This window comes from Pipistrellus hanaki (genome assembly GCF_964339955.1).
Source record: "Pipistrellus hanaki genome assembly, chromosome: 7".
NCBI lineage: Eukaryota > Metazoa > Chordata > Mammalia > Chiroptera > Vespertilionidae > Pipistrellus > Pipistrellus hanaki.
In genome coordinates, this window is record NC_140509.1 from 73851291 (window position 1) to 73874320 (window position 23030).

A 23030-nucleotide genomic window follows, 5' to 3' on the forward strand; every position below is an offset into this window, starting at 1 on the left:
TGCTTCACCACTTCCTTTATGGCGAGTCCCACTGGTCTGGTTTCACTAGTTAAGAAAAGCAGGTCAATGACAAAGCTGTAGGGTTGTGGGATATAAAACCTGGTTTAAAAAAAAAAATCTGCGTTGATGCTTGGAACAAAATATTACTCTACTGTTCCTACTTCAGGTGTATGGGCTTTCGGTATAATGACTATCTTATCAAACGAGACTACCAATTATGGTAGTATTTAATTTACTGTTGCTTTTTTACCTTTTTTTAAAAAAAAAAAATTCTAGCTGTTAGGTAAAGTTTTTGTTTGTTTTGTTTTGTTTTGTTTTTTAAAGTACACATTTCTAAGTTAAAGACCTGAATTCCCAACTCGGTTCCACTTGCTACTAGCTGGAGGGCCTGGAGTCATTTGGCTGGAGGTAGCACAGGGCTCCCAGCAGCTGTTCCTTCAGCAGTTAGTTTGCACTACCCTCCCGCCATTCCTCCGTCTGCTCCTGCAGTAACTAACAGTTCATCTCTCTGAGCTTCTGAAATGAAGATGAGAAAACATATGTAGGCGTCTGAAGCATCAAATGGATAAGAAGTTCATTCTACTTTCACACAGATCCTTTAGAAAGTCCCTTCCGTGTGAGATGATCTAAAACTTGCTACCATACGAACCGACAAACTTGACTAAAATGACTCAGAAAGCAATGCTTGTTTTATCAAAAGTCACTGGATTGGTAAGAATACAATTGCGGCTATCTACCCAGAGCAAGAGATAACCTCCAAGCCACCTACCTGATGTAGAAAGTACAAGCAGGAACCATTAATCAATCCATCAGCTATAACATTTAAAAAAAAGAAAAAGAAAAAGAAAAAAAAGAACCACCTTCAAAATACACTATGGCCACGGAATTCTCTGGCACAGAGAATGAGAAATAATGAAACAAGGGAAGAAGAAAGAATACGACCTGGTAAGCGCTGGCATACAGATGTGTGCAGCCCCACTGTCACTTGCTTTGTTGATTACACATTAAAGGTAGTTCCGTGCGCTCCAGTCCAAAGCCTCCTCAGGCTCCATTCTGAGCTCAGACACAGAAGCCCAACAGGGCAAAGCACTCTTCACTACTGAGGTTGTTACCAGAAAACCACCAGCTTTTAAAACCCACCTCCACGGCCTGACCCGAGATCCTCTTATGAAAAAGGTCCCTTTCCTTCTGAATGCAATACTCCGCAACTCCAAATGAAACCAATGGTTGGTACCGATGCCCAGCTATAATTTCCATTCTTAAAGGGGCTCAGTGTGCCTATAAAAGAAAGCTTTATTTACATAGAGCTAACTAAATAGGCTTCTTCGTCCGGTTCACCAAAAATAACTGGAAAGTTCTTTGAGAATCACTGATCAAAACCATCAGATACAGTTATAAAAGGGCTCACTCAAAAATAAGTAAAAACTAAACCTTTTTATTTAATGACACCAGAGGCCCTTTGGCTGGTAGCCCATAGCTTGGACTCAGCAGCAGATGCATTCTTTTTGGACTGAATACTCCTTAAAAATTGGGGAGATTTGACACATAATCCATATTTTAGATTTTTTTTTTTTTAAATGATGGGAAGACCTAGCAACACCGCGCACCTTCCCACCTACCAACCATCGGCTGGGGCTAGCTCAGTGGTTCTCGGCAGCTGTTCTCCAGAGCCCGTAGTGAACACTGGCCTCGGAGCTTCCCTCCCTCCAGTCCTTGCCTGGCTCCTGCAGGCATCCAGGCTTTCAGAAAGTACTGTTTCTGCATACTTACTCCCAAACGCTGTGTGCAGCACCCATGGGCCGGGATGAGCGGTCCTGTACCAGGAAAGGTTGACAAGCTACCCTCCAAAGCGCTGGCGCTCGCTCCTCCAGCGGAAGGCACAGCCACCGCAGCGAGGAGATCACTTATAAAGGGAGATTTTTTTTTTTTTTCATGAGCTGAGGTCCCTCCAGCCACAGAGTCACTGATTAACTCCGGGCACCTGCCAAAGCTGGTGAGTGAAGGTACGGAAGAGTGGCTGCCTAGTGAGGTCCTCCTGGAAGGTAACGATGACTTTCTAGAACTTTAAGTTGATGGGAAAGATGTAAAACCACCAGGAAAAAGCATGAAAGAAAGCAGTATCATGTCATTTAAATAGTATTAAATAAAAAAGGAAGTGTGGATATTTATATATAAGCGACTAATAATCCTATACTTTATATTTCTTCAGTAGTTTTCCAAAGCTTGAACGTTAGGTTAAATACAAGGACAGAAAGATAATTCCTTTAGGGGTTGCTTTGAAGGCCTTTTTTTTTTTTTTTTTCCTTCTTTTTGCTTAGTGACATGCCTTACAATATCATTATAAAATTATAGCATGACATAATGTGTGTGACATTTAAAAATAGTTTTTCTATTTTTCAGTTTATATTCTGAGATATACCAGGTTTGGCTAATTAGGTCTTCGTTGTTCCAAAAAGTATACTGGTTTGAGTTTTTTGTTTTTTTTAGATATACTTTCACTTATTTCAGAGAGAAAGGGAGTGGGAGAGAAAGAGAAACATCAACGATGAGAGAAAATCATTAATCAGCTTCTTCCTGCACGCTGCCTACTGGGGATGGAGCCCACAATCCAGGCATGTGCCCCAACTGGGAATCAAACCATGACTGCCTGGTTCATACATTGATGCTCAACCACTGACCCACACCAGTTGGACTAAAAAGTATACTGTTTTAAAGACTAACACTTTGGTCTTTTCAGCAATGACAGTCATCAAAGGTTTCAACTTAGCCCTGATCCCATTAAAAGTCAGGTAATTTGCCGAAACTGGTTTGGCTCAGTGGATAGAGTGTCTGCCTGTGGACTGAAGGGTTCCAGGTTCGATTCCGGTCAAGGGCATGTGCCATGGTTGCGGGCACATTCCCAGTAGGGGGTGTGCAAGAGGCAGCTGGTCGATGGTTCTCTTTCATTGATGTTTCTAAATAATTTCTTTCTTTTCTTTTTTTTTTTAAAAATATATTTTATTGATTTTTTACAGAGAGGAAGAGACAGGGATAGAGTTAGAAACATTGATGAGAGAGAATCATTGATCAGCTGCCTCTTGCACACCCCCTACTGGGGATGTGCCCGCAACCAAGGTACATTCCCTTGACCGGAATCGAACCTGGGACCTTTCAGTCCGCAAGCCAACGCTCTATCCACTGAGCCAAACCGGTTTCGGCTCATCGATGTTTCTAACTCTCTATCCCTCTCTCTTCCTCTCTGTAAAAAATCAATAAAAATATATATTTTTTAAAAAGTCAGGTAACTTTTGATCAGCCAATTTAGAATTAACTATGGTTAAATTTTTCATACTAGGAAACTAGACCACTTTGTGATTCCTTTAATTCATTTTTTTTCTCTAAGGATAATATTCTTAAGAGCATTTTTCTTAATCTTTATGAGGGTCCTTAAGACTCACCTATCTGCCAATTGTAAAGTGAGTTTTACAGGATAATCTATTTTCTTTTTTTACTTCCCATTACAAAAGTATAAATGCATGCAGATAGAATGACAGAGAAAGACACTCTTAACTAAAAGAAATTTATAAAACAATATATATGTATGTATGCTTAACTATTGCATTAATCCATGCACAGAAAAAAGGCCAAGAGGCTACAAAAATAAAAGTATAGTTAGCTTTGAATAACAAAAAATTAGCTTTTAATTTCCCTTTTGCTTTTCTGTGTTTTTCTAAATATTATATAAAGTCTACACATTATTTTAAGTATAAAGCTAAGTTATTTAAACATCTTTTACTATTTGGACTGTAGGCTAATTTATTCATGTAGCCATCCAACTAACATTTAAGCGTATATTACACAGTAGACCCTATGCTGTTTTTAGGACACATTTGTCCTAGGACTTGGTCCCTGCCCTCAGAAGGTTAAGGTCCAGTAGGAAAAAGCCACAAGAAGTCCACAGTGTAAAAGAGTGTAGTAAGTGCTGTGAGAGAGGTGGTACAATAGAGGGACATCTAACCCAAAACTGGGAAAGTTTCTTAGAGGAGACATTTGAACATGTGCCATTAAGTGAGGTGGGGAAAGAGGGGAGTCAGGCATTCCAAGCAAACATCAATAAGTCTGATTCACATTTCTTAACGTCGATACACAGCTAGTTATCGAAGGAAGGGCCAACATGGGAGCAAGCGATCTAGAGATGTTAACTGAATAATATCAGCTGGATGAGGTGAATGACCGATGTGGGGAGATGACTGCGAAGCAAGCTCATGCCCACATTCTGGCCCCGGGGACTGAATGGCTGGTGGTACCAGTTACCATGATGGAGAACACAGGAGGCAGGAGTTCTGGGGCCAGTGGCAAGGACAGAGATGGGAATTAGAAAACCAATTTGGGGCATGATCTGTCTTGTTTTTGTTCCATCAGTGGATGATCCCCAAATTGAAGACTACTAGGTATATATGTATTTGGAACACAGTACAGAGTTCTAAGATAACTTTAAATAATGGGCATAGAAGGAAGAATTAGCCATGACCGGTTTGACTCAGTGGATAGACTGAAAGGTCCCAGGTTTGATTCCGGTCAAAGGCATGTACCTTGGTTTCGAACATATTCCAGTTGGGAGAGTGCAGAAGGCAGCTGATGGATGTTTCTCTCTCATCAATGTTTCTAACTCTCTATCCCTCTCCCTTCATCTCTGTAAAAAACCAATAAAATATATATGTTTTTTAAAAAAGAAAGAATTAATTAGGTGCAGGCAACTATGTATGTTGAGAAAGAGAGAGGGCCACTTAAAGGGTAACGTTTAATGAGGAAACAGGAAGAAAAGACAGGGAAGGGATGTTAGAAGGAAAGAGAATATCAATTGGGGGATGGTCAATGATGTCAAATGCTCAGAAGGTTCACGTAAAACAAGAACAAAATAATGCCCCTTTGTGCATCACCTTATGGAGAATGACTGAGAATTACACCCACATCCAAAGCAGCAGGATGTGTGAAGGACCTGAGGACTCTATGTTTACAGGCTCCTATATGATTTTATTACAAAGCTACGTTTGTCATCTATTGATTTAAGCCATGGGTTCTTTGTTAACTCCATACATTTTCATATTTGTGAAACAGAACAGGTTTCTCCAAAGGCGTGAATCCACACATTTCAGAATTTAGAAACTGAGATCGATTGCGACTGTGAGAGGGGAAAGGGCCAGACTTCGATGCCTTCCCCCAGTGCCTCTGTGCCTGTGGGCTGTTCAGCAGACAAATTGGGAGAGGACTGTAATTGCCAGTGTAGGGAGAGATCATTGTAGAGTGTATTGTTTTGGGAAACAAGGATCTACACTGGTAGAGAAGAGAGAGGAACCACTGGGGTTTAGGAAATAATATTTGAAAAAACGTGCCAGTCTACCAAGGTCCTAGACTTGTTTGGTAAAACTCGTAAAGTGACCAACCTCAGTAAAACTGCAGATTCAGGAAAATCAAGAGAAGGCTAGAAATGTAGGCCAGTGTGCAAAGGGCTGTAAGAGCAAACGAGGGGTTTAAACTTTAATCTTGAAGCCTGAAGATATTTTTTTGTGGCAACTATGACAAGATCAAAATACCTTTCTATAAGATTTTTGCGGCCATAAGGTACAAAACAGATTTTAAGTGGAGGAACTAATGAATAAGAAACTGCAGTTGAGGTACATGGTGCTGTGTTCATAAGAGTCATGTAAGCCGAAACCGGTTTGGCTCAGTTTAGAGCATCGGCCTATGAACTGAAAGGTCCCAGATTCGATTTCAGTCAAGGGCATGTACCTTGGTTGCGGGCACATCCCCAGTAAGGGGTGTGCAGGAGGCAGCTAGTTTTTAACTATCTCTCTCCCTTCCTCTCTGTAAAAAAAAAAAAAAAAAAAAAAAAAAAAAAAAAAAAAAAAAAAAAAAAAAATCAATAATATATATATATTTTTTAAATAAATAACTTCTATTCTTAAAAAAAAAAAAGAAAAAAAAAGAAAAAGAAATTACTTCTATTCTATAAAAAAAAAAAAAAAGTCATGTAAAATAAGGTAACTGGATCTTGTGATACTAGCTCCAGAGAACAACCTTTTGGCCAGATAACTGCTATTAGGCACATAGAAGTTCATTCTAATAATGAGCCCAGGCTAGAACCAGCCTGCAACTAAGTTAAAACATCTGCTGTCAGAAAAAGGACGTTTTAGCCAAGCTCTGTGTTTCCATACAATTCGGAGTAGATCACTCTCCATTCAATTAATGAGCATACATGGGGTGTCACCCGTCAAATGTCAGTGACTTCCTCTGCCCATGATCCCTGAAACACACTTAGCGAGAAAAATCCAAGGAGATGAGTAAGTTTGGGGATGCTGCAAATTTCCATTCCTTCATTAGCCAACAAATGACTTTGAGTGTATGGAGAATCCCTTTCCTACTCCATTTCTGTGACCTGTCAGCCTAAATAAAACGTGTAATTAACAGCTTCAACTGCCTGCTCATACACACTGCAGGAAGTACTGCTACTGCTCACAAATGGGACCTGAAAAATACAGTGTTTGGCAAAAAAAGAGGTTTACCGTGTGAATACACAATACAGTGTATTCTAGTATGATTTATTATTATACAACTGTAAGCCTACTTTTGCCTACCCCTGTATATATATACAATATGGACAGCACCTTTCAAAAGGACAGATTCTTGTGGGCTCATGGGTACATTACCCATTTTAATTTTGAAAGCATAAAAAAAAACTACTTAAAAGTGCGTGGCAACTTCAATTATTCTTGACATGTAAGGAAATATCATGCTTGCTAAAACAATAAATTTAACACATACTAAATGTGGACAGGTATAAAATATAACTATCCTTTATAAATCAAAGGGCTTGATGATCTTAATTAGAAGCTGATTAGAGAAACATGGCATTTTAGAATTTTTAAGAATTAAATATATACAGGATATCTCCTAAAAATGTATCCAGATAAAAGCCCTTCAGACAGGGATCCTACACGTTTTCTCTTTCCCTCCCTCCCCTTCTCCTTCTCCTTCAACTCCTCCTCCTCTTCCTTCTTCCTCTTTCTCTCTTCCCCTCCCCACAGTGCGTTCCCCCCTTCCCTCACCCAAGCAAGCTTCAAGGATTATTCTTCTGTGTCTATAATTCATTTCCTGAGCCCATTTCTTCTTAGGCTTACTTCTTCTGCCTCTATGACTTTCTAAATAAACTTTCTCTTATAGTTTGAGTCTTGGCTCAGAATTATTTCTTAGCCAGAACCCAAGTACTGAGGTTGCAGAACACATGTCCAACACCTGGTACTGTTTCACAGCCAATCTAGGGGCTTTCTCCGGAGCCACTACTAGGATGACTCTTCTTCACTCTGCTACTAACACTCCAGTGCGTGCAAGGATCCATTAAGTAGGAAGGCAAGTAGAAACACTCAGTTTCAAGTAGCAAGGGAACCAGAAATCATCATCAGAGTAAGACAATCACTGCATGCCCCTTCTTGGCTCCTGAAGGACTTTGTTGAGTCTTAAGTCCTGAAGAAGTTCATAAATCAAAAATAAAAATAAACTTCTTACTATGTACTTGGAGTTCTGGGTGGGAATTAACTACAGGGTTTCTCCATCTTCTCCAGCCTAAAATTACAATGTAGAATTGGAAATACATAAAGGAGCAATTAAAGCAAAAATTTCCAAACATCTATACAAAAACCCATAATTAGCACAGTGAGATATCATGCCCCCCAGACAATCTTTGGCTAATTAATAGTTGCTTCAAGAAAGAAGACGAAGTGTTGCCAAGTAGTTTGCTAGCCAAATAAGGCAAGGACACAGTAAAATACGGTAAATAGAATTTAACAAGTGACCTACTTTAAAAAGCTCACCAAAGCCACTTGCATGAAAGGTCAGAGATATACCACCTCAGCATTACAGACTTCTTCTGGGTTAAAGAATGACCATAGGATTAACTACATGTGTGAGATTGCTCTAATTATTCTAGAAGAGTCCCTTTCCTATAATATATTTTCCCAGAGAAAAAGTGGCATATAAGATACGTAGTTTTTCTGATAGAACCCGAAAGTTCACGTGGCCGAGAGTTTCCATGCTTGTTTTCTAGACCTAAAAAATCAGGAATTGGCTTAAATCTGTAAGGTACTATGTAGCTGTGACACTTGACTTTCAAACACCGATTTTAACAGGGCTTCACAGATTTACACTGCTTCTGTTGAAAGATTTTAAAATAACAACAAAGGACCCATTTCTTTTTTTCTTCACAGTATCCCTGTTTAATAGTTTCAATGAGATACTGTGAGGATTGCAGGCATAGTAGAGGAGTATATTATATAAATACAAAACAAATTGTTTAATGTTCATGTTAACGTGGATTTGTGTCTAAGACAGCAAAAGATATTCATGAATTCATGAATTAAAATCCTATCAATTTTTCTAAACACCTTAATCTTATTTATTTTCCAGATTAAATTTTAATTTATTAAAATGAGGCAATTCCTGATGAGAATTCTCATTCTGGGTTCTAATCAGCCCAAAAGTGTACCCTTGCTTGGGAATTAATTTTGCTTTAGGAGCAATTCATGCTCAAGGAAGCCTGCCGAGTACGTGTGTTCTTGGCAGGTGTGTGCCAAAATGTCTGCCCAGATGAGGAGGTTGGAAGAATAATTAGGAAAAAGAAATATGTGCGGGTTTAACAATTTTAAAAACCAACTGCAAGGCCTTTATAAAGACATTTTTAGTCTACCACCTATACAAAGGGAGAATGTTTTTTTTCTAAAATAATGTTCCCTATTTTTATTATAAAAAATGTGTTCAGGGATGCACCGCTGAAGAATTCCTATGCCACTACCTGCCATCCTGGACTGTGACACAACCAATAACATTTCTTCTTTGGCAATTTATAATACAAATCTCTCTGGAGGCGTGCCTTCCCTCGACCCATCCACACGATCTCACGTCCCGTTCTCCAGCTGCCGAGTCAGACACGCCCTCCACAAGGCCCACGCAATCCTCAGCTCCCCAGAATAATGAGCACTTTAAAAATTACACTCAGGCCCCTCCACGGCACTTAGAGGGGTGTGGATCTGCTCCCAGGAATGCCTTTCTTAACGGAAGAACGCTTCCAATTACCAGCATTGGAGAATATCTACTGGTAGCTCTTCCTTCATTTAAAATTCAGCTGCTTAGAAAGTTATGAAAGTGGTTCCGCACGCAGTTCTATGAAGACCTGGAGCAGAAAGCTACACCCAAATAATATGCTTCTGGAAATTGTAAAATGTACAAGAGAAATCTCTTATTTAAGAATAAAATGAAGTATTGTACGATGAAGTAAAAAAACAAACAAACAAACAAAACACCTTAGGATGCAATTAGGATCTAAGGGACCAGCAGGTGCTCTGTGCTGGCCCACACTCACCTCTCCCGGGGAACGGCGAACCAGTACTCGGGCTGCTTCCTTCGCTTGCCGTACTGCTGGACCATGGCTGCCGTGTGCGTGGCAAAAGATTTCCTCATCGGTTTTCCCACTTTAATGCACAGGAACATGGGTGGAGTCTTGCTTTTCTCTTCTTTTGAAGGAAGTATATCTGAATCACACAGGCAAAATATCTGCCTCAACACTGACAACATTGGTGGCAGCAAAACCTTTCAACTTACAATGAATAGCGCTTAATCCCCTCACAGTGATGAAAAGTCAAAACATATGGTGGAAACATCACACAGCATCATCACATTGGGACTAATTAAATTTTTCAGAGCCCGAAAGGAGCTTCATGAGCACGAAAGGAGAAAACTTTGGACGTTTCAGCTCGGTCTGCATCACTTGAGATGCTACGTACTGTGAATAAGCATAAAACCCAACATAACACCAACCAGTGAACAACTGTGATGAGACACAATAATACTTTTCTTTAATATATATTTCTTATTGATTTCAGAGAGGAAAGAAGAGGGGAGAAAGAGATAGAAACATCAATGATGAGAGAGAACCATTGACTGGCTGCCTCCTTCATGCCCCCCACTGGAGATCGAGCCCACAACCCGCAAACAGGGCATGTGCCCTGAATGGGAATCGAATTGTGACCTCATAGTTCACAGTTTGTCACTCAACCACTGAGCCATGCTGGCCAGGCAAAAATACAAGAATGATATTGAGGACCCAGTCACACCATGATGCAACAGTTTAGAAAGAACTATCTTAAAAAATATTTTAAACTCCTTTAGATTTAGAAATCCAATGTCAAGAAGGAAATTCACTTGAAAGATTAAAAAAAAAAAAAAAAAAAAGCAAACTACTTTTGAAAGAGAAATCTGCCCTATTTCAAGTTCCAAATTAGAGAGCATATATTGCTAATTTCCCCAAGTATTAATTTATCAGTAAAGATATGCTCTGTTGAGAAAACACTGCTCTCAAATGATTGTACTACTTGTGCACGTGCTGATTTAAGAAAGGCCGACTCCACAACAGAACAGAAAGACAGCAAACAGAAGTGGCTTACCTTCTATAGGTACCTGAATCCTCTTTAACAGCCATAACTGGATTTCAGACTTATTATCCATCTGTGCGCCCTGGCCGCTTTTGTCCGGGGTACATTCCAAAGAGTTGCCTAGAGACTCTTTACTCATATTGTCTTCTGGAGAAGAGCCCAGCTGTAGGGGATGGGGCGCTCTCTCCTTTACCCAGTGTTTATCCGGCTCTTCATTGCCCTCCGTTGGGGGCTCTCCGGCCTGGGGAAGAGAACTACTGAGAGTGATGTCTATTCCCCCTGGCTCAGTCCTTTGGCCATCACAAGGTTCTGCCTTCTCCAAGTTATCAGGCAACCCTTCTTTGTTCTTACTAAGGTAGTATTCGATGAGTTTAACTTTATCTAGGTCTTCATGTATGTTCAATGTGTTCTCCACCTGGCTTTCGGGAGAACCAGACTGCTTGTCCACCTCGGGCATTTTATCTTGTTTCTCACAGGTTTCTGAATCCAGGGCCCCCTTCAGTTCAGCATCACTCTCTGTTCTTGAAAAGCTCAGGGCCGACTGCGCCTGCGTGTTTGTAGCAGAACTGATGACCTGTGACCCAGCCTTGCTTTGCTCCTCCGGGTGGAGAGAAAGGCACTCCTTTGGGGTATCTCTCTTGTCCATCCCGCTATCGTTTTGCGAAGGCAGTTCATCCAAGTCAACAAAGTCATCTTCTTCTCCGAAAGGGGGATTTTCTTTGGCGATAGACTGAAATTCAGTAGGAGGGCCAGGAGGCTGCTTGCTGACTGGAGTTGCTGTGGGAGATCCCCTGGTTGCCTCCACAGAGGATTCCAGGTCCTTTAGCTGTCCTGACCCAGAGCTGTTGGAGGGCTTCACGTGTGTGTTTTCTGTTGGTTTCTCCAAAGGCCTTGTGGATTTGGAATCGGAAGTGATGGTTCTCTCCCCACTGTGAGGCCGTTTTTCCTTGCTGAGGGATTTAAACTTACTAAAGGGGTTGATATCCTTTTCCGAAGCCAGGTCTTCCCATTCTCCAGGCCTGTACAGAGGACAAAGATCCTGAGGTAGGTCACTGTTGAGGGAAAAATGGTGGGTGCACATGGAATGTTAAAAGCAAAACAAAAACAAAATGGAGGAAAAGCAAAAACAAAACAAAAACAAAACCCAGCTGAAAACCAAAACATAGACTGCAACTTAAATATGTTTAAATGATTTCAGAATAAGAAAATGAAATTTAAAAATTAACTTCAAAATGGAACATAAGAAGTGGCAAAACAAAAAACCATGGAAGCTGCACATCCTGCCAGAAGACATGAAGGGTTTGGGAAGACATTAATGAAAATGGAGATGTCTCCCAACAACTTCCAACGGTGAAATAATGCTTCTGGTTCTCATGAAGGAGAGGAGAGGTTTCAGTACTATGACTAAACGTCCTTAAATATTTAAAACTTTTCCTTTTTATAAAAGGGTATGTAAACCAACTACATTAATTCTGAATGGCTCCTTGAGTAGCTATACATTTAACCATCCTATAAAGTGGCTGACCCTGAACCCTACTTTTGGGTTTCGTGGCTTAGGATCTAATGCTTCCAAAAACAGACATCCTTCTATTCCCAAGGTAATAAGAGGAAGCTTCCACTATGAGTGTGACTATATAGTCCCTGTTCCATTTTATAACTTAAAAATTTATAAAAAAGTAAATAAACCAACTAAACTCTTACTTAGAATACTTGGTTTACATTTCTTAGCGAAGCTTGCATTTCTTAACTCTTTTATTTTATAACCGTTATCATCTTATTTTATGGTAATGGGAAGTTGGTTTATGAGCTGAAACGTACTGTCCTGGGCTGCAGTCCATTTATTTTTCTTTACTACCCAGTTTGAGTTATACAAAAATTTTCATTAAACATGTTTTCCAAAATTTAAAATAATTGTTAAAAAAAAAAAACCCACACATGTTAATCTATGACTGGGAAATATATTGAGTAACCTATGTGTCTCAAGTAGATTTTCACTTACCTTAGTGTTAAATCACAGAGATATAAGAACCTTTGCTAAAAACTTTTTAGGAAATCATTTTATTTTTCTAAAAAGGCTAGATCATATTCAGGTAATACTGTATTATCCTTGCTTTGAAATAATTATGACAATAAAACAACAAAGGACCACTAAGTTCTCAAGTTACAACACTGTCTCCCCAGTTATTTAATAAATCACTTGCACGGAACATCCATGCTTTTTCTAATAGAAAATAAGAGCCTACATAATTGCTAGACTCTGACAAATGCTTTCAAGAGCCTCTTTAATTCACAATTCACTTCAATTCAATAAGTAGTCACTGAGCCCCTAAGTGCCACATGCTAACAATGACTGACAATGTCTGTTCGGCAGGAACCCGCACACACAGAAATGTGCCGCCCAACACCAGCATCCAGATGTTAAAGATGCTTCAGTCCTAGAGTCAAACAAATGTGTAATGTGGTATCCTTTCCATATTAGGACCAACATTTAATTTTTCATATTAAAGGCTACAGGAAGTTCAGCAACAAAGAAACCTACCTCTTCACATACCTGGTTGTATAGCAAAACTTTCTTCCATTATCATCCAAACCACTTCCTCATTGCTTCCTTATTTACCTGGCTTGACCCCCAGAAAGAATACGTTGGACTGCACTCTAATTAGCCTTCTGTACTGCCTTTTTTGTGTACCCTTCCCTTCTTGTTCTTCTACCTATTCCAAGCTGAGATTAATTTAGTCATCTATTTTTTTTTGTTTTGTTTGTTTTGTTTTTGCACTGCAGCTGCCAAGCACTGCTGGGGCAAAGTACATAGTTGTGTCAACCAAATCTGCTTTTGATCAATGTTTTCTAGACTCAGCCAGAAACCTAATGGTGATCAATAATCCTTTCAGTTGTTCCTTTCCTATTTTCTGTGGCAGCTGGAGTTGCAAAATGTCCTACACAAAAAATACAAAGCCCTAAAAGTGAGGATGAAGAGATTTTACACACACACACACTTAAAAACTATTTGCACACTGCAGCTAATTTATAGTTGTTTTACGAGGCAATTTTTAGTAATAATAAAATTTTAAGCTATTTTAAACTTTTAAACAAACAAGTGATGAAATTCTGAGCCAATAACACTAAGTTCATTTCACACTGATTCCACTCATACAACATATTTTGCTCATTGTTCATCAGACTGAAATGTCTTTATATATCTGCGTCCAAGGCAGGAATCAATGTGCAACTCGGAAATAATATCAGCACATTAGCAGTCAATTCTGAACTCTTCTCTCTCCCCAGCTATGGCATTAGCCCTGTATCCTGGATCATCAAACACAATCTCACAAGGAGAGAAATCTTTCTGTAACGATGTACCGCCCCTTTCTATTATTAGTGCACCAATCTCCACCTTCAAATTCACCTCCACACAATCTCTTGTTCCTGCCAATGCTCTCACCTTTTACTTGCATTTAATTCTCCCAAGAACCTCTGCCCCCTCCCTTCTTTCCTGATAAACAAGAAATGTCTCTTACGATGGCAAGGCATCTTTGATCTTCATGTGGGAAATGTCATTGTAGAGGGCAATGGAAACCACCTCTTCCATGGGGCAAATGAGGCCATACTCCTCACACCCATTTTCAATGACCAGAGGGTCGGACTTGTGAGGATCAAACATGATGTTGTTAGGAGTGACAATCATGACGCCTCCGACCACACCCTGCAGGACAAATGAACAGGACAGAATCATTACAGGCAGAAATGTAACCGTCACAGGAGCTTTCATGAACTCATGCTGTCATTCATTGACTTTGGTGAACTACAGAATCCCACATGACAATCACGTCCCCTCTAAGAGGGCTGGAGAAACAGGCTGGAGAAATGCAGTGTTGGGTGCTGTGTGGTGAGGCAGAGAAAATCTGTGGCAATCATCCGAGCCAGGTTCTGATGCAGCTGCTACAGTAGTGTAATTGTGGTGGGATCTTGGGTTACACATATAAGTTTCGGGTTCCCCAATTCCTGTCTGTAAAATGAGAGGGGCTGTCCCAGATGCGTTCCCGATGGGGAACCGGGTGCTTTACAATTCACTCACTCAGCACGTATTCGCCATGTGTCCAATAAGTGTATGGTACTGTGCTAAGGGAGCAGCTGTCTCCGAGTCACGGTGCCAAGAACAGTCCTAGTATTTCTCTCTAAAATGTTTAGAAAAGCCTACATCCAGGAAAATTGGACACAAACAGGAATATAAAATTTTGCAGAAGTGCATACAGCTGAACTATGGAAATTCAAAGCAAAATCCAACAGTTTTGTGGGAACTTAAAAGTCTGAAGCATGGTCAGTTTATATTATAGACCTGGATGGCCACAGGGATATTATCCACCAAAGAGAGGAGGATACAGGTGACTCCCTTTAGGAAAATAATTTATTTTGTACTCTTAATGACTGCAGTAATAATCTTTGCAAAAAGCTATGCATCTCAAGCATGACTTGTTCTTGACTGAAAAGGTTATAAGTCTATATCAATACCACATTTTCCTGTTGTTTGGAACCTACCATAACATCTCTACTATGAGAATAGGAATTCCATTTTATCAACATAACCATCTCTTCAGAGGCTTACTAAAGTTGGTATTGCTCTATGTAAAAACAAACAAACCAAACAAACAAACAAACAAATAAAAAAACACCAAAAAACTAAACACACAACAGCAGACATTTTAATACCAGCATCTCCAGCAGAAGGATGGAGAACTCACCATTTTCCAGGTTAGATACTAAACTCTTCACATGAATTTTCCCTTTTAATTGCAATACCCCAGTATTAAATTTTATTCCTGTTCCTATTTTATAGTTGAGGAAAATGGAAGCTCAGGGAATGTAAACACCATGCTCATGGTCTCAGATTTAATGGGTGGCAGAGCTGGAACTTAAATTCAATGGGTCTGACTCCATCATTTGCTGTTAAACATATACTACACTATCTCCCTAACAATTCATAGGCCAAGAACTGAAAGTAAAATGCTGAGTCCAGGGTCACAAAAAAGCATATTTCCATTCACTGATCACATTTCCCTCAGCAAGTAAAATGCCAGGCATTCAACTGGGGAAAGCTAATGGGCATTTGTGAAATCTTATGCTGAAATGGGGTGAGATAGTTTAAGGTAGCCTGCCTTCAGGAATTTAAAAGGTAGCTCAGTTTTCCATAGATTCCAAGAAAAGGAAACAAATTACACTGCCACATACCTTTCCATCGGTGAAGTATCGACAATTCATTTTTAAAAACTTTACCACACCAGGCTCATCTTCTTCAGAAGTAGAAGACAAGACCCTTTCAATGGGTTTTATGGCCTTTCTTGCTAAGTCAGCATCCTTTGGAAACCAAACATTTCCAAAATCAAATAGAAGCAATTTCTCAAAACAGATTACTTATATAAATCAACATCAGTTCCCGGTAAGGAACCTACTTCTATTTAACTTAAACATAAATAAGGCAAATGTCTTTTGTCATTCAAAAATATTACATATGTGTAACAAGTATGTAAATCAAACTGAAAATTTATAAAAAGTGCATACCTACGAACCCATAAAAAGTGGCTAGTCCAATATCTTAGAAAATAACCTAAATAAAAGAATTCACATTTAACCATGCTTCAATTTCTTTAGAAAAAGGAGTAAAAGTAGTACAAACAAACTACCGGTTTTGGTGAGACTTTAACTTCCTAACTATGTAAACTGGCATGTGTTTTGCCTGTGAGACTTTAAAGTTGAACAGGTTTCTTCTAGATAAAATGCATTCTCTCAATTAAGAACAAGTTACAGCCGAAACTGGTTTGGCTCAGTGGATAGAGCATCGGTCTGCAGACTGAGGGGTCCCAGGTTCCATTCTGGTCAAGGGCATGTACATTGGTTGCGGGCACATCCCCAGTGGGGGGTGTGCAAGAGGCAGCTGATCGATGTTTCTCTCTCATCAATGTTTCTGATTCTCTATCTCTCTCTCTTCCTCTCTGTAAAAAAATCAATAAAATATATATTTTTAAAAAGAACAAGTTACACTTAACTCCATTCCTCTGGGGAAATTTTAAGTTGAAATCTTGAGAAAAAGAACATGGAACATATAGGGTGTCCCCCAAAAATGAATACACTCTTTAATGGCTGCTAACTCGCTTCATTTTCGCTCCTTTTCAGGTTTAAATGTCTTGAAATAATGGATGAAGCCAATCTAAGCTTTGAACAAAGAAAATATATTCTAGTGTCACTAGACTTTTTTTTATTTTTTTTTATGGGGACACACAAAATTAAAGTTTATGGTACAAAACCAGCAACAGTCAATAAATTGAAGGTGCAGAAATACCAAACGAAATGATTCTTGATATTTGCAATTCCATTGCTTCAAGTTATCAGCAGTGTGTGGACCAGAACGGTTTTCAGTTTGAAAACAGGCATTGACAAAATAAAGTATTCATTTCTGCAGATTTTTATAAATTTTGAAAATGAACTGTATGTTAATAAACACTGACTTTATAATCATACAAAGTGTGTTTACATTTTTGGGGACACCCTGCATAGTCTATATTTATAAGTTCATACACAAATATGCACTTCAGTCCATGAATGACATACATACAGGTAGTTTGTCATATTCTGCATCTGAAGATGAAGGGGAGACAGTAGCACCAGGACTGGATGATGATAACTTTAAGGTACTAGAGGGAGGGTTGGCATCTGGCACAAAAAGAACCTGAGAATGGGAAAGAAAACCAAGGTGAGTACTGAGAATCAGGCAAATCCTAGGCAATGTTTAGAGCAGTTACTCTCCACACAGTATCTCCACACAGTGCACGGCTAAGACCCAGCTGGCTTTCACCAAACTCATAAGCAACTTGAGGCCTTCAGACTAATCAGTGAAACAGTATGCAGCAATATGAACGTGTGCAGTGCAAAGGGTACCGAACACACCTACAGACGCTACAGAAGCTCACAAAGTGGAGAGCAAGGTGGGTGAGTATTCTGCACAAGCCACATGAAGCAGGTGGGTCCAAGGTAGCCTGGAAAACACAGTACATAGCAGTACACGGTATGCTTCTAAACATAACACCTGTGTTAGGAAGAGATGACAACAAATCCAGGTTTGCTAACTCCGAGCAGGCCCTGAGTGATAATATAGGGAGGTCCTTTTATGATAAACTATACAGTGTATTATCAATAATCTCAATACTTTCCCTTCCATCACTGTCTCGATTACCTAGAAACAAAAATAAAAATCTGGTTCCGAAATGTTATTATGATCTTGTCATTCAACACTCTTTTAATGAGACATGGTACCTTTTGGTATACCGGTTAATAATGTGAATTTTGCAACCAATGAAAACACGATAATTTCAAGAGAAACATCAAAAGTGCTTTCTTCAAAGTAATGTCCATCGCTAGCTACACATTTCCCCCATCTTTCAGGTAATTTGTGGGTACCGTCCCAATAGGACTTTTCTTGTTTTGAGGCACACCATTCAGAGACCCAATTTTCCACTTCTTCCTACATTTTGAAGTGCTGCTCAGAAAGTGCGTGTGCCATCGACCGGAATAAGGGGTAATCTGAAGGAGCGAGGTCTGGTGAATACGGCTCGTGGAGTGCCTATTCCTGGTATTGCCATCCTTACAGTAGGCATATTTCAAACATTTGGGAAACTTAAAACACTTGGGAAATTCCAAGTGTCACCCTTACAGTAGGCATATACCCCTTGTTGCCTACTGGAACTTAATCAAATACCAATAAACTATCAGTTTATGGGAAGAGTAAAAGAATAGTAATCAGCCTGAGTTTTTTTGTTTTGTTTTTTACTGTGTTCTAGTAAATTCTAGCCTTGAATTAGTAAATACATCCCCTGAGCCGAGGGTCTCTCCTCTGGGTCAGTTACATAAGGAAAAGGGTTCCTGGACCCAATTCCAATGTGGAGGACAGGGGTCTCCACCAACAATTTTCAGACACCATCAGAGTTCCAAGAATTCAACTCAATTCTGACACTATCTACCCAGAAAAAGCATCAGGTTACGGGTTCAGCCCTACAAGACTACACACTCTCCACACACAACACACAACACACACACACACACTTCAGATACCAGCCGCATGCTTCTGACCAACTGGAGGTTCCAATGAGCCCCTCCGACTCAGGATGCCAATTGCAAATCCAGGTTGTCATCTATACTTCTGAGCAACTGGCTATAAATCAGAGGTTCCTACAACCCCTCCTTGGGTTCGATTATTCTGCCACAACAGCTCACATAACGCACAGAAACATGTAACTTACTAGGTCACCAGTTTAAGGAGAGAACTCATGGAAGTTGTAACTCGGGAATAGCCACCTGGAAGAGATGCCCAGGGCAAGGCAGGGGGGAAGGGCAGGGAACTTCCATGCCCTCTAGAGGCTCACCACTCTCCCCAAATCTCCACATGTTCATCACCCTGGAAGCTCTCCTAAGCCTGTCATCTTGGGTTGTTATAGAGGCTTCATTACACAGTCATTCATGATTGACGGATCACTGTCCATTGGTGATTGATTCAATGGCCAGCACCTCTCCTATCACTGGAGGTAGGTGTGGGGATATAGGAGGAACAATCAATTGAAAGTTTCAACCCTCTAATAACATGATTGTCTCCTGGCAACCAGCTGCCATCCTTAGGTGCTTCCAAAATCACCTCAAAACAGAAGACACCCTCATCACTCAAAACACTTGGGATATTCCAAGGATGTTAGGAGCTGTGAGCCAGGAATTGTGGAAGACCAAATACAGAGGTGAGTAAAAGTAGGTTGATAATAATAATGATAATAATAATAATACAATACAATAATAAAAAAATAATAAAAAAATAAACTTACAATTGCAAATCTACTTTTGCTCCTTCCCTCCCCATATATATGATGGGGAGGGAAGGAGCAAAAGTAGATTTTACTTTTATATATATATAAATATATATATATATATTTACTTTTATATATATATATATAAAAATATAAATATATATTTATATATATATTTATATATATATAATATATATAAATATATATATAAATATATATATTTACTTATATATATATATATATCCATCCATCATATATATGGGGAGGGAAGTGTATACACACACACACACACATATATATATATTTGGTCATTCTTATAAACTACAATAATGTACACATTATGCAGCAATACCCCATTAATTTTCCTAGAGGTGAAAATTTATTAATTTTTTAAAAGTTCTAATGCCTATTTCCCCTCAACTAGTTGGTACTGGCAGTATCCTAATTTCCCTTTTGACAAGGACATAAATACCAAAGCACAACAGTACAAATTGGCCAACGATGGCCTGTTGGCTTCATGTGCTTCCCTTGGAAAAAATGCAAGTATCGCCATCGCCTGAATGAAGTTCTGCTTGAAGTAGCAGCATCTGTCCTCAAAGAACGAAATGTCACTGTAACGTAGAGATGCAGGAAGATGCTCTAGTACAGAGGTCGGCAAACTCATTAGTCAACAGAGCCAAATATCAACAGTACAACGACTGAAATTTCTTTTGAGAGCCGAATTTTTTAAACTTAAACTTCTTCTAATGCCACTTCTTCAAAATAGATGCCCAGGCCGTGGCATTTTGTGGAAGAGCCACACTCAAGGGGCCAAAGAGCTGCATGTGGCTCGCAAGCCGCAGTTTGTAGACCACGGCTCTAATAAGTCAGCAATGAAACCAGAATGTGCTCATGGCAACCAAGCAGGTCTGCGGATGGGACTGAAAACCTGGCCTCAGCTCGGATCTGCCAATGACTGGGTCAATTACATTGTCTAAATAGAGTTTTCATATAGAAATACAAGAATATCTTATTACATAGAAAATATTTTTAAAATTTTATGGATTAATCAAGAATGGCACAATTATGCAATTTGTCAGTTTCATCCAGTTTAACAAAAAGAGTACTAACATTCAGAAAAAAGTTTCTGTGGCCTTTTCTTGATGGTCCTGCTGAATGAATGTCTGTGCCTTTGGCTAAATTGACTATTTTTGTCAAAAAAGTATTAAATCAAAACAAAAATGACAAAAAATTATGCCTACTTTAAAATAAAATGATGGCCATAATATATCCCAGGAGTGGACTAAACTAAAACTTGCAATTCTAAATTAAACATTCTAAGAATATCTGTGTGATATCCTATAGGGAAAACTTTTTTTGATGCCTTGGGAGGGGGGAATCTATAATATAAACTAGTAATGGTTAAGGAAACTGTGTTAATTATCCACAAAGCATTCGTCTCTGAACAGTTCATAAGTACTGCTTTCAGAATTCTTGGACCTAAAGGAAAGACTTAACCCAATGCACATTGATGATAACCCTGTGACACTAATAGTGAGTCATTAAAAATGGCAATAGAAGATAAATGTAACATTTTGAAAGTAATATGCAACAAGAAAATCATTACCTGGCCTGGAACAATAGTATGTGTGAAAAGTTTATTCATTTCCACTAGTTTATTGGGAGTGATGTTAAATTTCAGTGCTATGGAGTTTAGGGTGTCCTGGCTTCCAGCCTAGAATTCAGACAAGATTCAATATATACAGCAAAACAGAACAAAAACAACAACTTCCTTTTGGTAGACAATAATCTATTTGTGGTAAGAATGAATAAAAATCAATAAATACATCTAGACATATTATGAAAAATAATGAATACATTCTCAATTCTTTTTTCATTTACTTACTTATTCCTTTATTTATTTTTGTTAATCCTCACCCAACAATATTTTTTCCACTGAATTTTAGAGAGAGTGGAAGGGAGGGGGAGAGACACAGAGAGAGAAACATCGATGTGAAAGAGACACACTGGTTGGTTGCCTCCTGTATGTGCCCCTGCCAGGGCTGGGGATTGAACCTACAGCTGAGGTATGTGCCCTTGACCAGAATCAAACCCACAACCCTTCAGTCTGTGGGCTGATGCTCTAACCACTGAGCAAACCAGCGAGGGCTCATTCTCAAGTCTTAAGGGGAAATGTTTTATGTGTTATTCATTTCTGGGCTCCTTTAACTTCAGTTGCTCTGTTCTAAACTTACTGTGCACAACTCTGGTGTATGGAGCAGAGGTCCATGAGATACAACACAAAACTGGAAGAAGAAAAGAAATAAAACGTGCACATAGGACCTCCCATCGGGAAAATGGGACTACTTACTTCCTCAGTTCTCTGACCACTTGCTGGTCTCTTCACTGTACTGTAGGCAACTGCCTGGTGGCCTGTGAATGGCCATTTCCCCCTACCGTGCCTGACACGTAAAAGGTACTCAGACATCTGACACATGAATACAATCAAAAGCTGCAAGAAATCCAGGTTAGCTACCAATAACTGTTCACTGTCATTGAAAAGGACAGACAACTTCCCCGTCAGACAAACTGGTGTTAATCCATAAATCTATAAACGGTGAGAGATGGTGTTCTTCTCTCTCTGATACAGAGAGAATAGGAATAAAGAGGGCAGTGATAAGATGTGAAACTTCACAGTAAAAAAAAAGCTCCGCCCCAGAAAAGGAAGTCACTGCCTCTGGTCAGTTCAGTGTCCCTTCCAGGACCCTGGAAAGGACCTTGTTAGTGGGATGTCACACCGGGGACCATCACGGAGATGCTCCCACCTACAGCCCTGTGCGCAGAGCTGTCTCCACCAGCAGAGCTTGGGCTGGGTGGAGATTTGATATGGCTGCAGGAGATTGTGAACCCATGCAAAGAATTAAATTCACCACGGCCCTCCATCAAAACCCCACCAACCAGGCCAATCAAATTCATACTTACAGGTGACGCTAAAATTACTTGAAAGCATTCCTAGAAAAAGTTAGGATATAAATAGATTTTTTTAAATCACTGAAAACATAACAATATATGCTCTAACTTCTACCCTGAGCAAAATTATCTATACTAAAAATAAAATAAAAAAATAAAAAAAAAAAGTTTAAATAGATATATTTTTCCAATATTAGATATTTATAAAATTCAGGGTAGGCAAAAGTAGTTTATAGTTGTATGTGAGTTTATTTTTGTATTATTAGTTATTAACTAGAGGCCCAATGCATGAAAATTTGTGCAAGAATAGGCCTTCCTTCCCCAGCTGCCCGCACTGGCTTCCCTCCAGCACCTGGGACCCTGGCTGCTTCACTCCAACTGCCGCTGCCAGGCACCAGGGACCCAGGCTTTGCTCCACCCTGCCTTCGTCCGGAAGGATGCCAGAAGGACGTTCAATCTAATTAGCATATTGCCCTCTTATTATTATAGGTTGTATTATTTATTTGTCTTACAACTAGAAACCTACTTTTGTCCACCCCTGTACATGTAAATCCAGGGATTTTCAGAATTTAGAGTCAAGACACGTCACAGACTGAGGATGCAGACTACAGCCCAAACTGCTGGCCCTGAATTCCAGATTTTCCTCGTGCTAGCTGTGCGGCCTTGGGTCATTTGCTTAACCTCCCTGGGTCTCAGGTTCTTCATCCACCAAATAGAGATAATCATAATTTCTGCTTGGCAGCACTTCATATTTTTATGAAAAAACTTGTAGAGAGTTAAG

General features: G+C 39.5%; 1 protein-coding gene across 7 annotated transcripts in view; it reads right to left on the reverse strand.

Moving 5' to 3' along the window:
* The window catches only part of NCOA7 (nuclear receptor coactivator 7), a 111698-nt gene that overhangs the window by 20171 nt on the left and 68497 nt on the right, over positions 1 to 23030 (reverse strand). For 5 of the 7 annotated variants that reach the window (XM_084889611.1, XM_084889612.1, XM_084889610.1 and 2 more), the window contains exons 5-10: positions 20907 to 21014; positions 17068 to 17181; positions 15687 to 15812; positions 13979 to 14163; positions 10473 to 11512; positions 9392 to 9560 (exon numbers count right to left, since the gene is read on the reverse strand). In XM_084889611.1, coding sequence (XP_084745737.1) covers positions 9392 to 9560; positions 10473 to 11512; positions 13979 to 14163; positions 15687 to 15812; positions 17068 to 17181; positions 20907 to 21014 — 1742 coding nt within the window. The remainder of the gene's footprint in view (positions 1 to 9391; positions 9561 to 10472; positions 11513 to 13978; positions 14164 to 15686; positions 15813 to 17067; positions 17182 to 20906; positions 21015 to 23030) is intronic. The other 2 variants (XM_084889614.1, XM_084889615.1) reach the window with 2 other exon arrangements.